We start from the raw sequence: 17,325 nt of genomic DNA, 5'->3' as shown, positions 1-17,325 counted from the left end.
TGCTGAATACATTGTTTGAACTCAATAAAAATTACCGAAACCTAAAACCCCTACTGATAATCATTTGTCCTTCAGAACAAGTTTGGAACAAAACAGGAAGACGACTACAGGCTCGATTGACTCTGGCAGGAAGTCTGGCCTCTATTTGTTAGATAACTATAAGAAGAGATGTTCCTACTTATAACTTCTATATCTGCTTTGCAGAGGTTAATCCATAACTGAGAAAGCCAAGTTCCAAACTTCCAGGAACAGTCAGGCTTTCACGTCTGGGAGAACTTTATCTCCTGGAGGATGTCTGGTTGGAGAAGACCCTCTGTTCAGAGAATGCTACTGCCTCTGGGGAGGAGGTTGCCAGGTAAATGGAAAAACTGGGACCTAAATTAAATGTTGACTTACGTCAGTCCATAGCCGACCACGCCTGCTATGGCTTGCTGTAGACTACTGAAACTTCATCTGGAGATTTCTTTTAAAATGTCCAGACGTGGGCCCTATTTGCAGGAATTCCAGTTAACACTGTGTAGGCTTCTGAATATTTTCATATTGGGGGGAAACCCAACAATATTTTTTCTTAACATAGCTGGGTCCCTGACGACCCAAACGAAACAATGTCTCGGACATTACTTATGCAACTAGAGTACCAACTTCCACATCTGTATATAAGCACAATTTCCAATAGAGAAGCAGCCTGTATCATCTAGACAAGTACTTTTGCCCCAGCTTGACCGGCCTTGCATCACATTTTCAAAGAGTTTAATAGAATATTAGTTTATCTAACCGTACCATTTTATTAAAAACGTTGTTTATCTTTTATGCTATGGTATAGTGAAGGATATTAGGCATAGGATTCGTGACAGGCTCTTTGCCTCACATAATCTAGAAACTGTGTTAGAAAACTGATTTATACAGTCCATTCTTTTGCAGAGTAGATACATTTAGAACTAGATATTGCGTTAACACAGGTCTAGTTACTAAAGGGGAGCAAAGGCTATCCATATTGAAACTTAGCTCTGTGCATTGGACTGCAGTAAATGGGACTGGTTCTAGTTGATCCAGATCCCAAACCTGATGACAATCCTGCATTCTGTGCCATTATCGTGGGAAACATTTCCATACGTTGCATGCATCGCATCGCCATCATGTTACTTGAGAGATTCCTGCCATTGCTTCCAGCCTGAATGACATTGTAAGCCCCGCATATAGAGAACTCCTGGTCACATACAGACGCTTGAGTCCAACACTCCTGTCATTTTGGAAGTTTAACAATATAGGGTGCTTTTTGAGGTAGAGGATATTTATCCTACCCTGACGTGAGTCGGGGCTTTTAGTGAGATAATGTTTAAAGCAATAGAACAATCAAGGCCACGGAGAAGTCCCCCTCTTTATTTGGGATGACATTGCAAAGTGTAAGATAAAGAGTATAATTGAGATTACCAGTGAGACTGGGAGGGTTTTCCTCCATATGCTCAGTTGCAGGAATGCAAAGTCACATTAGAACTATAGAAAGTTCAATCTCATTTTGTTAATTAATTAGCTTCTTGCTTAAATTGATCTTCGAAGGAAGCCATTGAAAGCAATCCCTCAGAATGCAAGTATTTTTAAAGCAATTAGTATCATATCATACTAATCAATAAACTAAGCCCTTATGAACTGTCAGTGAAGTGAAATAAAAAACACTGTGTATGTGGACAGATATTGAGAGTGGCCTGATTTACATTTACATTATGTTCATGGTACACTAAAAGTGATAACGTTCATTTAACAAAACCACGCCAGTGAACTGGATCAGGGCTAAAAGTGACCTTTTTGACTTTCATATTATGTGAAGTAAGGACCAGACACGGGTGCTTAAGTGGCAATGAGTTATCTGCCAGCACGTCTTGAACTCTAAACATTGATGCCATAACACTATCAAACTAAGGAACTACTAAATGCCAACTTTCAGCGGAGTTTGAGATGATTCCCCAATGTACTGATAATTTAAGTTGGCCATTAACAAAAACCTGGTATTCAGACAGTTTAGGTTTTACAATTTTTTAATAATACCAGCCTGTGACCAAATAAAGTTTTTTTGAATCCATAAGGCCAGGTATTTTTAACATCGCTCTCATTGACCCTTGACCCTTTTTCACTCACAACATATACATCTCACATAGCACTTTCAATTAACCAGTGCTCCAGCGTAGTCGCCAGTCGCAGCACGCCCCGTCCCGCAGCGGGTCGGGAAGACCCCGATGATGAAGCATGACACCAAGGGCCCTTTTGGTGTGTGAGGGGTATTTTAACAAACATTGTGTATGTCTGACAACTCTTGACATACAATAAATCCTCTCCGAGGTGGTTCCTTTTGTTTTACTAGGTTTTACAACCAACCTCTACTGAACTCATGAAAAGGCAAATCAAGTACCAACTTACTTTTCTTGGAAAATATGCAGCCTTGAAACTGCTTCCTCGGGTCTCACCCCAGGAGCTGCAGGACCTTGAGTGTCGAAACTGTTGCGAAACTGTATAACTTCCACCACAAAGCTCTGTAAGTAATGAAGCAAAAATCAGGTATTTACAAAGGAATGAATGATAATATTGCAATGAAAACAGATTTTTGTCTTCAAGACATTTTTGTTCTTAAGAAGCAATAATTCACCCCAGTTTTTCCCTTGCGCTGGGGTTAAAAATGCTGCCTAGCATCAACACAGACACCCTTGCGCCATGGTGTAAGGGTGCCTAGGTTGCAGGGATGTTTTCTGGTAACGCAGGCACCCCTACACCATGGTGCAAGGGTGTTTGTGTTGCAAGGGTGATTGTTTATGTGCAGGAAGAGACAACTTCCTCTACATAAACAATCATTAAAGGCCATTTGCTCCTTCTTTGTGTGCTGTAGAATACAGCGCACATACAAAGAGCAAAAACGAGGCGAAATAGAAGTATTTCTCCTTGTTGCAGCGAACTAAGACCTGCTTTTCAGTGGTGTTAGTCTTTGGCGCTGCCTTAGATTTACAGATCCTTGTAAATCTGGGGCTGCGCGAAAAAGCAATGGGTGTTACGGTGGCAGAGCGCTACAAAATTAGTTTTATTAATTAAACTGTTAACCTACCTTCAATTATCCATATTCCGGTTGTTAGCACCCCTCCCCACCCTGCCCCTCCCCCGCCCGCATCTCTGCCCCACCGTAACTCCCTCCACGGGCCGAGGCTGTTCAAGTAGATACGTGAAAGGGTACGATATTTACAAAGAGGCGTTAAGCCATGCAAAGTGGCTTAACTCCACTTTGTAAATATGGAGCAGGGCATTGCGCCACCGGAACATCCTAAAAAGCCCTTGTAAATATGCCCCAATATTTTTCAGAGCTGTCTATACATAAAACACATGCGATCTATAGAAAATATTAGATATGATAATAAATAAGCAGACATGAAGATACACACACCGGACAGTCCCAGCTGTCCTAGCCTCTGTTGCGCCTTAAAGAACGTTCTGGTATGCAATTCTCCACCACAAAAATATTGTGTAGCTTCAAAGATTCTAGTAGCGCCTATTAAACTATTAGCAGCATCGATTTCATTATAGCTTAGCCTGACAGCCGTTTTACCTCCCACCATATCATTACAGGGAAATTGAAACTTCGATGTCTGCCTTGTGCAGCTGGCTTCCTATGGCACTGGAGATTTTCTCATGTTACTGTTTTTTTCCTCATATTCTCACACTGCGCCTTTTTATGAGGTCACACTGCTTTGAAGCCAGAGATGTATTTAATAGTAGCGCACTGTGGAAGTTTTAGCTGCTGCTTTCTCACTTTTAACCCACTAACACACCTGATAACAACGATTTACATTTGATGTGCTCCTGACAGGGAGTAATTTGGTAAGCCTCACCTCTGCAGAGGTGTGTGCAGTAGCTGGGAACTGCATCACTTCCTCCTCCTATAACAATTCACACACATCATTAGACAATAATTCTTGTGTGTCAATGCCGGATTTCCACTTGCATTCTCGTTCAATGTATTTTGTGTCATGGCACACCACAGTTAATACATGATGTACCACTTGGTCTTCCAATCACTATCACACATTGTAGTCGTTACTCACGAAACACACAAGCAATGCAGTTACTTGAATATGTAACTTTATAAAAAGAATATCCGTCAGTTCCATTGCTAAATAATGTCAATTGCTTAGAAGAAACCCTAAAATTCCATGTAGATCCAAAATTATGCACATTAACCCATATTATTTGCTGCCTAAGGATTTAAAGCTCAGGGTATCCCAGTGGCCACTAGTTCCAGTCCTTACCCTGGTGCTGAAAATATTTCCTTACAAATTACAAGCACAATTGTCATCCCTAGCAGTTACAGGATGCTACTCCAAAGGGTAACAAATCCATTAACTTTCAGATCATTATTTGTTACAGTAAAATTGAAACCTATTTAGTCCCACATTCTGCGTTGTCTGTTAACTTTGTGCTGAGGTACAAGGGCTGGAATAAACATTATGGCCAGTATCTTCCGGGTATCTCTGAGCATGTGGCAAACATCTGCAGGGGGAATTGTGTGGGTCGAGGGGTAGGAAGAATGACTAGGTGGGGGCTGAGGCTTCTCTTCGGGGGCATTGTCATGTAAATGTATAGGCATTTATATAGCGCACTACTTACCCGTAGGGTCCCAAGGCGCTTTGACCGCTGCGAAACCCTTCCTGGCTTCCCTGAGAGATGGTCCCTTAATGGGTATCTCCAGGGTGAGACCAGGCATCCCCGGCGGTCTGGTGCGGCCGTTAGTGAAGATGAGGCAAGCTAATGCCCAGAGTTGCCGAGTGTGATCGCTGATCAGAGTGGGCACCGAGGCGAGAGAATTATCGAGTCTGCTGACCCTGGTCCAGAAACCTGCCGCGCCGGGAATCGAACCCTGGTCCCGGGCCGTCCTCTGCTCTCGGGTCTTCCGCCTCTAACCAGTGAGCCACACTACTTCACTGTCGGCTCCCTATGTGGTATTGCGGAGAGTGGGCAGGGGCAAGGCTCTGCGTGCCACCCTTGCCACTCTCTCAGTCTCACACCAGGTAAAAGCAAGTCCGGTGCTTCAGCACCCAATAATTTGGGATCATGAAACACCAGACAGCTAGAAGTGTTCCAGGCAACTCGTAATGGGGACTAAAACCCGCACAGTCTTGCTCCATAAATCGACATGTTGAGCTCTTTAATCAGTGTTGCCCTTCTCTGAATTTTATCAATTGTGTCACAGTATTATTTCGCATTTTTTAAGGTGCTAATGCCACCAGAGGAAGTTGCTGAGCACCAGAACGAGACAACCTTTAATATAAAAAAAAAGTTCTCTTTCCAGTTCCTCGAGGTTATATTTCACTGGTAACTGCAGTCACACGGCCCCTTGACTCTCATTCTACTGTGAACAAGTCTTGTGGGACACAGAATGGCTCCCTCTGGAGGGGCCAAACATTAGCAAATTAAGTGTTACAACAATAAATAACAGGTTACAGTGCGACACATGAAGCTAAGATTACTATTATATCAGTATGCAATTACTGCCTGCTTAGATTGCTTCTCTGAAAACGAATTAACGTAAAAAGCCTCATATTATCCCTACATCTGTGCAGTCTTTGTAACCATAACCTGAAATTATCTGTCCACTTAGCAGAACAGAAAATGCTCTCTCACCTTAATTTGCTTGTCAAGCTCTTGTTTAAATATGTCCTGTTTCTCTTTTAACAGCGTGTCTTTAACCTGAAAGAGATCAAACACATTTCACCTGCTTTCATTCAGATATCAAAATAGCAATCCATAAAGAATCAATTACATTATTTTTCTCCTGAACAATAAATGGAGTTGTGTGAAAAGAAATGTTTTTGTAACAATGTACAATATGCATTATATTTTTAAGCACTGGTGGTTACAAAGAGAAAATCTAAGTAAACATGTATAACTGTTAACACAGATGTTGTCACAATCTACCAGTAGACTGGAAGGTTTCAGAGCTCTCCTCTTCGAAAGCTTAAACTACCTACATTTGGTGAAGGGGGAGTTCATAGTGGTTAATTCAATGCTCAGAAGATAAACCAATTAGGAGACTGGACTTTGAGGGAGTATGCCAGTAGCCTAGGGTAAGACTCAAGAAGGGCTGAACTCAAAGGGAGGCCAAGTAGGTATTTAGATGCGGTGAACACATTAATTGCCACTACAGTAGTTTTAAGTTAGAAAACTGTTAGACCTGGCAGTCTTTGGTGTGGTGTTCTTCCAAACATTTATGTATAGATGCATCAAAGGAAAAACCGGTCCCAAATGGGCAGATTTTCAGAATCTACCCCTTTGCGACCAGTATTTTTTTTTTTTTTTTTTTTGTAAACCTTTATTGTGCATGTAAGGATAACAAATACGGGCCTACAACCATCAGGCCGGCCACAAGACTTTTGAGCACAGAAGCAAGCAATATAATTTCTCAGCGGCAGCGGGGATGATAAGCAACAATCTATTAACCGTACACTGAGTAAATTAGTGTCGCCGAGAAACAGTAGTAATGAAGGTTAGTTTTAATTTTTTTGGGACGTAAATATAATGCAATAAAGAGTAGAAACCAAGGAGAACTGAGTCCGTACGATTATCTCGCAGCATGATCAGGCAGGAGCATAACATGAAACCATCCGTGAAAGTTACTACCCAGGCAGTATGGCGGTCAGAGGAAAACAACAAGATCATCATGCAGTGATTTTACGCCATTTACAGCTCAGCCCATTCCCTCCTAATCCCTATATCAGACCCAGAACAGAAATTAGATAAGAAAGCGCAGAGAGATGAAAAAATAAGGCCCATAGAAACCAATGTATAAAACTAAAAGTCTCCCCCCACCCTACACCATTGCGGAGGCTACGGCCTACCCCCCCCCCCCAGCAAAGTGTCTGTCGCCCGCTAAAGAACCCGAAATATAGACAAAGAAAAAAGAAAAAGAGGGAATAGTCCCTGATAAAGAAAAAGGAAAAATGAAGTATAACTCCTGTGATATAGGGAGGAAGAATAGAGAAATCTAATCTATACCTCCCAATGAAGAAAAAATGGGGGGAGGAGCCAAACGAATCCTAAGTCTTCCGGACACCCCAACCATACAGGAAGTCCCTCCCTCTATATCTCAAAGCAAGTATAGAATATGTAATATTAAATAGGAATAGGGAGAGATCTCAAGTTCCATAACAGCCCTCAGTGAAGGGTGGCCCCTCCCGAGACCCCACCCGCCATTCAAGCCCATTCGTCACAGCCCTTCATGCGTGCCAGCGAAAAAACAATGTATTGCGAACATCATATAAAACAAGGAGAGTCACACTAGAACACAATGAAGGAGCGCCAAATCGAACCCACGCCAGCCAGGAATGCGCAGTCCTTGAGGAGAAATCAGCTAACCCTGGCCAGTCCGCACTCGACCCTTCGGCCGAAGTCCACGCAGGGCGATCCCGACTGGCCGAACAAAGGGACAAGATGGCCGCTCCCGGCAGATAGATGGTGCCTCAGTACAAGATGGACGGGTCCGTCCTCGATCAGTTCCATTGACCCCACGAAGTTTTGCGACCAGTATTAATCGCAATTTAAGAAATCGCAAAATTGCGATTACTTAAATTGCGATTGCATTTAAGGAATCTCAAATTGAGATTCCTTAAATGCAATGCATCAAAGTTAAAAAAAATAGCGATTTCGCTATTAGGGGGAGCAAATTACCATGAAGTTGAACTTCATGGTAATTTGCAAAAACTTTGAAAAATGCACTAAAGTGCATTTTTCAAAGTTCCATTTTACACACACACATGCCCTTGGGGCATGTGTGTGTGCAAGATGTTCTCATATGCAGATTTCAGGGGTGCAACAGGGTGTCCTTTTGACACCCTGGCACCCTTGAAATTGCATTCTCAATTTGCAATTCTCTAATTGAGAATCGCAAATTGAGAATGTCTTCCCACTCATTCCTATGGGCCTTTAGGCCCATAGGAATGAATGGGGAGGTATTCCTTAATTGCGACTCGCAATTTGCGAGTCACAATTAAGGAATGTTTAGAAATCGCTAGTATTTTTGCGATTTCTACATGCATAGTCTTTTGCTATTCCTTATTAGCGAATCCTTATTTTTCGCTAATAAGGAATCGCAAATGGCATTGTTGATGCTTCTATACCTTGGCCTTTTCCCGAAATTCGTTTTTTGTTGGCTTTAGGACTCTGTGCACTTTACCACAGACAACTAGTGCTAAAGTGCCTGTGCTATCTCGTCCCAACATAGTAACATTGGCTCACACCCAATTGGCATTTTATTTATTACAAGTCCCTTGTAAATTGGTACTTCATGTACCCAGGGCTTGTAAATTAAAAACTACTTGTGGGCCTCCAACACCTATTGTGCCACCGATTTAAGTAGCCCATTAAAACATGTCTCAGGCCTGCCATTGCACCCTGTGTGCAGTTTTAAACTTCTATTTCGACCTGGCAAAAATAAACCTTTCGCCAGGCCCACACTTTCCTTTTTAAAACATATAAGTCATCTCTGGGGTAGGCCCTAAACAGCCTATGGGGCAAGGTGCATTGCATTTAAAAAGTGGGACATGCTCTGGCAGTGAAAAACAATTAAATTTGCTTTTCACTACGGCAAGACCCATCTCTCACACTGGATAACACTGGGTTACCTTATTACATTTAATAAGTGATCATTTTTGATCAGGAGCTGATAGAAATGTCATGTCTACACTTCAATGAACTATATCCTAAAACCCTCTTTAATGATAAAGTTGAATTTTAAGTCACAATTCTGAAATGCCACTTTTAGAAAGTTGCCATTTTTTTGTCCTAACCATTTGATACCTTCAGCCTGTATCCTGAGTCACATGAATGGGTGTATTTGGCAGTTGGGCTTTGTGTATTCCTCTCAGACAATGAAACAAAGGTGGAATAAGTGTTGGAAGGTTGGGCGATCCTGAGAGGAGGGGAGGGTCAGGGTTGTTCCTTTTACCAATTACAACTCAAAGGGGCTGCATCCAGTACACTCGCAAAGAACTTGACACCAACCTATTGTCAGCCTAGACTCCTTGGAGCCTGGGCAGGTGAAGGAAGGACATTCCAGAACCAGATTTATGGGGCAGAAGTCTAGGAGTTTCTCCCACTTCCAGTCTGGTACCAGGTTTAAATATTGGACCCTCAGACCAACTCTTCAATACACTCCTGGACCCATAGATACAAAAGAAGAAGGACTGCCCTGCTGCCAGAGGAATTCCCTGCTGCTTGAGACCTGCCCTGCTTTCTGAGAAGGAAGACTGGATCTCCTCCCTCCATCCCAGGATGAGTGACTCTAAAGGTCAACTAGCTGAACTTGTGTTTTGAGCTATCGGGACACAAAATGCTCCAGGCGCCTTGCTACAACTGACCAGCTGCATTTTGGATGGGCCTACAACCGGATCTAACTGAGCCCAGCTGGCCTCTGCTGGCATAAAGTCCTGACCCCACAAGAGGTGCCTCCAATTGTCCTGGACCCTTGGCTGGCATCGGAGACAACTCCTCCTGGCCTAGCTACATGTTCCATCAAATCCAGTGTGAAGCCACACAAAGCCTTGCCGCACAGCTGCAAGCTTCCTCTAAACCAACGCCGAGCAATGCTTAGCACTGCAAAGCCTTGCCGCATACCTGAAAGCTTCATTGGAACCAACGCCAAGCCCCACAAAGACTTGCTGCCAGCTTCTTTGGAACTAATGCAGAGTGACACAAAGCCTCGCAAAGCCTCACCAACAGCTGCCAGCCTCATCAGAACTGGTGCTGAATGGAGCAAAGCCCTGCAAAGCCTCGATGCACAGCTTCATTCGAACAGACTCCTGACAATGCGAACCCTCGCAATGCTACGCCACATAAACCGCACACTGATGACAAAGTAAAATCATCAGCAGTCCAAACTTGGTCCTGTGCCTGGCTTGTGCTCCTTAGCAATCCGCCTGAATTTAGGACTCTGTCTAGGTCCACTGCAACCATATACCCTCAGTTGGCGCTTTGCACCTTTTGGCGCTACTTTTAGCGAAACCTTTAAAATTCAGTATCTCCAGTTCTACTGACTGGATCTTTGTCATTTTGGTCTCAAATTGTTTATTACATTGTACTCTATGTTTCTAAAGTGGTGTGGGATTTTTCTTGTGCAGTGTTTTCACTTTATTGCTGTGTGCGTGCTGCACAAATACTTTACACTTTGCCCCTAAGTTACGCCTGAATACTTTAGTGTCAAGCTAACAGAGGGTAATGCACAGGTTAATTTAGTACCTTTTGGCAATTCTCCCTGACAGGGTCTGCAGTGGTTGCTTGAGGAGGGCTCACATCGCCTTAACCAAAAACCAATTTCTCACATTGGATTATAAATAACTTGATACCAGATTCAACCAAATTCTGCTTGAATGGTCTCTTTTGTTTTTTCCAAATTCACTTCTATTTCACCTGACTTTGTGCACCTATGGCTCTGCCTGCTGCAAGGTTTGGTATTGGAGCTCAACAACCTGAAGAGCTACACTATGGCTGAGCTAAAGGGATTCCACAGGGAAAGTGGGATTCCAGCAACTAAGAGCTCCAAGAAGCGGGAGCTCCTGAAGGCCTTCAAGGCCTGGAAAGAAACCAGCCAGTTACAGGCTACAGCACATGAGGAGGACAGGAGGTGGACGTTCAGGAGGCGCAAGAGGAGGAGATGGAAGGGGAGGATGATAACCTCCAAATTGTGGCTCCAGAGAAGAGAGGAAGTCCCACCGGAGTGGGGTGTCCTGCCAGATTCAGAGCAGGCAGCAGTATCTCTGCCTGCAAAGTGTTCCAAAAGGAGCTGGAGGACAAATTAAACCTTTTGCCAAGTCTAAAACTCTTTTTTAATACATATAAGGTACTCATGGGATAGGCCCATTGTGCAAGGTGCCTTATATTTAAAAAGTTGAACATAGTTTTACATGTCCTGGTAGTAAAAAACCTGTTTGCTGACCTGCCCAAGGTGCATCACAAGTCGGCCTGACTCTGCAGTAGCTCCCACTACATTATTCTGCGCAACACCAAATTCTGTTCAGTGGCTCCTCACAAAGGGGTATCCAGCCCCGTGGATGCTTTGTTTGCTACAGTCTGTAACTTACTCCCACCTGAGATATTCTAGTTATACAAAAGAGACCAAGTCAGAATGTAGAAATCTTCACCGTAACTTCATCCAGCGGCTCCTTGATGAGGACACCTCCTCCTCAGACACCGCTGGCTGTCTTTCCCTGCTGAACTTTACCTTCTCAGACATTTTTCTTTAAAATTACTTCTAAGTCCGAAGGTAAGCAGATATCGGACCCAATCCACTTCGTGCATCCAAACCGCGCTCCATCTAGGTCGAGCATAACTTTCGATTTTGGCCCAGTCTCACATGGCTAGATGTCAATGGTTTGAGCTATGATCTTTTGGTCTCTGTTTTCACTTTAAACTTTAAAAAATCATAACTCTGGTTCTATTAATTGATTTTTGTAATCTTGGTCTAAAAGTATTTATTTAATTCTACTTGATTTTTCCATAATTGATGTGAGATTTTGCTTGAGGTGTGTTTTCACTTTATTGCTGTTAGTTTCTGCATAAGTATTTCCTACATTGCCTCTAAGTTGACTTTGACTGCGTTTGTGCCATGCTACCAGAAGGTTAAGTACAGGTTAATTTAGTGACGTTTGTGCGTCACCCCGACAAGGATTGTGGCTGTTGCTTGAGAAGGGCTCACACACCTATCAACCAAAATCCCAATTTCTCCCAAAAACTATTACAGTGTTCATTTGGATACTATGAAAAAATGGCATCTATAGACCTAATTTGTGACTTAAGTATTCCAGAAACGAATTCAGTAAAGTATTTTTGATGGAAGATCGCAAAGATCAACAAAAATATCTCCAGAGGCTTTCAAAAGAACAACTTTAGTGATAAATCGCCACTATAATGAAATACCATGGTATTTCTCTTCCTCCTCCTCCGCACTCATTTATTCTTAAAACCCGTCCCCTAGATACACTGTGCTATGATATGTGTGAAAACATGTTTGATGTTTGAAACAATGTATGGCAGGAGGGGAGTTAAGGTCTAGTAAAGAGTGTGCTATTGGAGTTATGCCTTTTTACTATACCTTGTTAATGTCATGTCTTTTTAGGTTTTGTGCTTTAGCCACTATTACATTCACGTCAATCAAATGACCGAGAACAATTTACGTCAGCCAGCAATTAGAGAAATGTCGACTTAATTAAACCATACGAGCCACTACGCCTAATGTAACCCCGAAGGAGTCTGTACGCACCCTCACGCACCACTACTACTGTACTGTATATATCTATATAATTTTCAATAAAATACTTTGAAATTAAAAAAAACTGCCTTTGAACATAAGTTTAATTTAGTGTTTTTAGGAAATGCCATTATATTTTTAGCTGTACACCTCTTCTTATGATGGAGGAGAAGAGAGTGCAGGGTGGTTTCTCAGCTGTCTCGGGGCTTCATCTTGGTTTTACGGTGAAAGATGGCCTAAATCTAATTTTCACAACTGCGAAAAGAGCTCTGGCACATGTGCGTACCTTGTGCAAGGCCTTGCTGTACCACTAAAATGGATTAGCGAGGATGATATTTGCTCCAACACTGTATTTACTAATGTGATTTTCGAGAACAATTTAACAAAGTTTTATAATTTTGTACTTAATAATGTGATGAGAACAGCAGGGCAACTGACCTTAACCCCAATGCTGCCTCGTTTATGAACAACATGTGGAATCTTTTAAAGAGCCCTGTCTTTACCAAAGGTGGTAGAGGTTTCTTTTCCTGTGATCCCATACTGCAGAGGACAGGGGTGGTGTGTCTTAGCAGCACCCAAAGACTGGATGTATATTTGTTCCTTCCCATCTTGCCCAAGGAACAAGGGGTATTTTTGTCTGCACCGCACTCTGCATAAGGACGAAGGGTACTTAGTAATCTTCCTCTGTGGTGGTCTTTGTTTGCACCTGTACTATTATAAGACATTTACATTGTATGAACTTGTTTTAGAGGTATATCCCCCCAACATTCCCTAAGGGAGGGTGGGGAATTATGTAGGCATGCCCCCAGGACCCATGTTCAATGACTGTTTTTTAAATGTCTGCCGGTGTTCACATACATTGCAAGACAAAAGAAAACAAGAATATACGCAATATGGACTTTCTTTTTATCACTCCCAGCCTTTTTCAAAGACATTAGAAATTTAGCTTCGCAATTTGCAACCCCATTGGGAATCACAAACAGTGTTAAACACACTGTTGTACATGTAAAATAGCGCCTTGCAAATTGTGAGTCACAAAAGACTCGCAATTTGCGAGGCGCAATTTTGCACATCGTACATCTGGCCCCTATAACGTTCACATACTACCTAATATAAGTCAGTCACTGGGAAAATATATTACATTCTAAGATACGTCTGCTTAGCAGATAAAATAAAGTGAGGGGGATTTAACAATGAGGAATAAACACATCCCAAGGCAGCATCGAAATTGCATGCAAATTTAGTCTTCAAAAAAAAAAAAAATAACAAAAGGGAAAAAGGGAAAAGAGCTGTAAGATAATCAGGCACCAAAATGAAGTTGCCCCATTGAGACATAAACATCCACAAAGAAACGTACGCAAGAAAATTATATACTGAATTACATATAGGGATATTCTTTGAAGATAGTCTGTTTCTAGGTTCATTTCTGGCTTTACAAAATAGGGCAGGCAATAAGGGTAACCCACTTTAGAGTTATGAAATGCACTTTCTAACGAAGGAAGGAATACTTGGGCACGGATCTCAATTAAACATCAGCAAGTTATCTTGGTTGGCATATTTATAACAGACATATTTCAATGTCACTTAGTAAACACAATTGACTGCTTGGGTTTTTTGTAAATGGTTATATTTTGGTGCATTAAGAGTGAGGGATGGATGGCACATGGAACAGTTACAATTTTTTTTCTGAATAATGGAAGGCAATCACATCTGTGTGTCATCTGTTTCGGTCAATGAGTGTAGGATGTGGCAGGACTGAGGTGTACTTGAGACCAGTGTTACGGTACGGGTAATGGGTATATTGCAATTTCCGGAGACAAGAGAGATAGAGGTTGCTGGAGAAGGATGGGTGCCAGCATTAGAGACATTTTGTTCTAGAAAATCAAAAGTCTCACCTTTTGACTCTGAAACGGCCAAAAGCTATGCTTACTTAAGAACATAAAGGTGCATGCTGATGAGGTGTGTGGTTCAAGTTAAACCAAATATTTGGGAAATCGTGGGGGGTATTTAAGAAGTGCCTTGGCTTACTACACCAAATGTTAAATGTGGCCCTGGCACAAATAAGCGCATGCTGTCCTCACATACGGACCTATGACAAGGCATCCTAGTGACTATTTCGTTGGGACATAAGCGCCCCCCCCCCCCCCCCCCCCCCAGTTCTAGTTTTAGGCACTTTTGTTATTTGCAGCATATTTCCTGATACTGAAACAAATATAAAACTTGATGATTCCTAGGATAATAATTGAGTTGCCTTTAGACACTCACTCTGAATGTAAGACTCATAAGCTCGGTCCACTTGTCTCTCAAATGTTTTACATGAACCACTTCTTCTCTTGGTATCCGCAAATCGTAGGACCTAGGAAAAGAACAATATACTTATTAAGAATGGTGGCACACAGACCCTTTGCACAGTTTCATGCATTTGTTCATGTTGTTGTTGCCAAACCAAATGTTTATATTTTATACAGTCATTAGCTCTTATTCTTGCTGGATATTATCAATGTAAAGTAGAATAGAAAGATGGTGAGCGAAATATATTTTAAAGGCATGAACTTCTTTTCACATTCCTGTCCACGTTTTGTGGTTGCTGGGTTCCATCGAAATGACCGGTCAACTATTTGCTGTAGGATGCATGCTCATTTCTGAAGCATGAGCCTCACTTGTAATATTAAATGAGAATTGTACTGCTTGTTCACCTGGAGCATTATCTCACTTGTATGCCCAATGCGTTTCTCATTTAACACAATGTTGTTCCCGGTGTGGCATACCTAAGTTGCTCGTACATGTCTTCAATTGGTCGATATACACCATCAATGTTATGCTCCATGTCCTGAACCTCTTCCAAAAGCTGGAGAGAGGAGTTGAGCTCTTCTAGACTTTGTACGGGAACGGTGAGCTGTTTGTATACTTCCTCCCGGTACTTTACAGCTGCTTGTAGATTTTCCTACATTAAAAAGAAAAGAGTGTAGTTGAAGTTCTAAATGTATTTGAAATATATATTACAGGACTGAGCAGAAATTATTTTACTAGGATTTACCATAAAAAGAATGCACACTACAATATACCTTACAATTTGTTTACAATCTACTGCCATAGGGACTAGTTTGCAAGCAATTTTTGCAGAATAGTAGCCAACCTATCAAAAAGTGGTCTAGGGTCAAATACAGTGAATTCTCCCTTCGCTAGCCAAAGACCTAGATAAGCAAAAAGTGCTCTTAAATGTCACTGATGGAGTCAGGCCTAACCCATCGGTGTCCTTTAGCACAATATACAAGAGTACAATAGAAATGTCTCACAGAGACAAAACCTCCCAATGGTTATTGTCCATTCTCTTCAAAAGAACATCTAAAGCATGCATTTGCATTTAACATTCTAAATACATGACCAGGGTCGCACACGAATCATATTTTTATAAGCATGTTATCCTATGGACAAACCTCTAAATAGCCTCCTTAAGCTAACTGGAATGTAGTTTTAAAGATATACAGCCTGATTCATGAAAACCGGAATCTGCGAATTTTAAATTGCGATTGACAGCAAATCGCAATTTAGAATTCGCAGACCGGCATTCATCAACATCTGCGAGAAAATAAAGCGATTCGCACGCAGCCGCAAAAAGCGTTGGCAATTTTTAAAAATCGCAGAAAAATCGCTATTTCCGTCAAAATCCATGTAGGAATTGCGATATCGCAAATTGCGAGATCGCTAAATGCGATCTCGCAATTAGCGAGATCGCAAAAACGGGAAGTCGCATTTCGAGCACAGTGATGACATCACAACCAGTAAGCAGGCAGTTCCCACCCCCATTCAGAACAGTGAGGCTGATCTCGAGGCTGCATCTCACAGAGCTCCTTCCAAGACACTTCCAAACTTCCCAATCCTTCACTTTTGTGACTGCAGCAATGGCAGAGGATGCTGCACCAGGGCCCAGTGACACCGGGCGCAAGCGGAAGTTCAAATTTTCTGAGCAGGAGTTGGAGCACCTGATAGACGGAGTGGTTGAAAACCACCCAAAACTATTTGGAAAGGACTCCAGGAGGGTGCCTGAGGCGGAGAAACACCGCCTCTGGCTGGGGATTGCTGCAAAAGTCAATGCTGTGGGCACGGCACACAGGTTGCTCGAGGAGCTGAAAAAGAGGTGGTACGACCTCGAGGTCGTGCCAAGGAGAGGGTGGCAGAGAGGCTGGGCGAGACCCTGGCTACTGGAGGCGGCGATCCTACAATCCCTCCCAACACCCCCTTGGGGGACCGCGTGGAGGACACACTTGAGCGAGAGGCGTGCATAGGGGTCATCAATCTGGACTCATCCCGACCCACCCAAGACAGCCACGGTAAGTGGCATGCAACTGCGACCCTGTCCCCTAACAATGGCCATGACCCTATAGCCTCCCATAATCATCCCAAGTCATGCAATCCATGCACATTAGGTCATGCCCAAAAGCATTGTGGGACATGTAGTCTGCCCACAATGTGCAAAAACCCCAATGCAGACAGACATGTCCCAAAGTACGCAATGCCACAGCCAGTCAGGGAATGTCAGCCAGCATGCATGTAGCAACTGCACGTGTGACAGATACATGCAATTAATCTACGTCCACTTCCCCTCACAGGTGGCGCTGACAACAACAGCAGCGACAGGCTGCTCATTGACGAGGCACCAGAGGATGCACAGGAGGCGCCAACAGCCACACATCCTGCACCATCAGGCGCTGCACCTATCCCCGCAGCCAGGCCACCACCATCTGCGCCAGCACCATCAGGCGCTGCACCTATCCCTGCTGCCAAGGCACCACCATCTGCGCCAGCACCATCAGGCGCTGCACCTATCCCTGCTGCCAAGGCACCACCATCTGCACCAGCACCATCAGGCGCTGCACCATTGACGACCGCAGCACCACCACCAGCGGGACCCTCTACATCTGGGGCTGCTAGTGCGGTGACAGTGCGCACACCCACTGTGGCCAGCCAGCACAGCAGGCATGGCAGGGATCGCCAGCAGAGCACAGCACGCAGCGGCAGGAGGGGGATGGCTGTGCGCGTGCCAGGGCTCAGCA

At 43.2% G+C, this 17,325-nt stretch overlaps 1 protein-coding gene across 1 annotated transcript in view; it reads right to left on the bottom strand.

Moving 5' to 3' along the window:
* The window catches only part of LOC147707531 (dynein axonemal heavy chain 5-like), a 1,425,553-nt gene that overhangs the window by 995,227 nt on the left and 413,001 nt on the right, over positions 1-17,325 (bottom strand). Inside the window, exons 24-27 of the mRNA XM_086925656.1 lie at positions 15,040-15,215; positions 14,537-14,627; positions 5,656-5,721; positions 2,413-2,525 (exon numbers count right to left, since the gene is read on the bottom strand). Of these exons, the coding sequence (XP_086781782.1) occupies positions 2,413-2,525; positions 5,656-5,721; positions 14,537-14,627; positions 15,040-15,215 (446 nt within the window). The remainder of the gene's footprint in view (positions 1-2,412; positions 2,526-5,655; positions 5,722-14,536; positions 14,628-15,039; positions 15,216-17,325) is intronic.

The sequence above is a fragment of the Lissotriton vulgaris genome, chromosome 6 (genome assembly GCF_964263255.1).
Source record: "Lissotriton vulgaris chromosome 6, aLisVul1.2, whole genome shotgun sequence".
NCBI classification, from domain to species: domain Eukaryota; kingdom Metazoa; phylum Chordata; class Amphibia; order Caudata; family Salamandridae; genus Lissotriton; species Lissotriton vulgaris.
The sequence above is the reverse complement of the archived record's forward strand: the minus strand, read 5'-3'. Positions and strand labels throughout refer to the sequence as shown.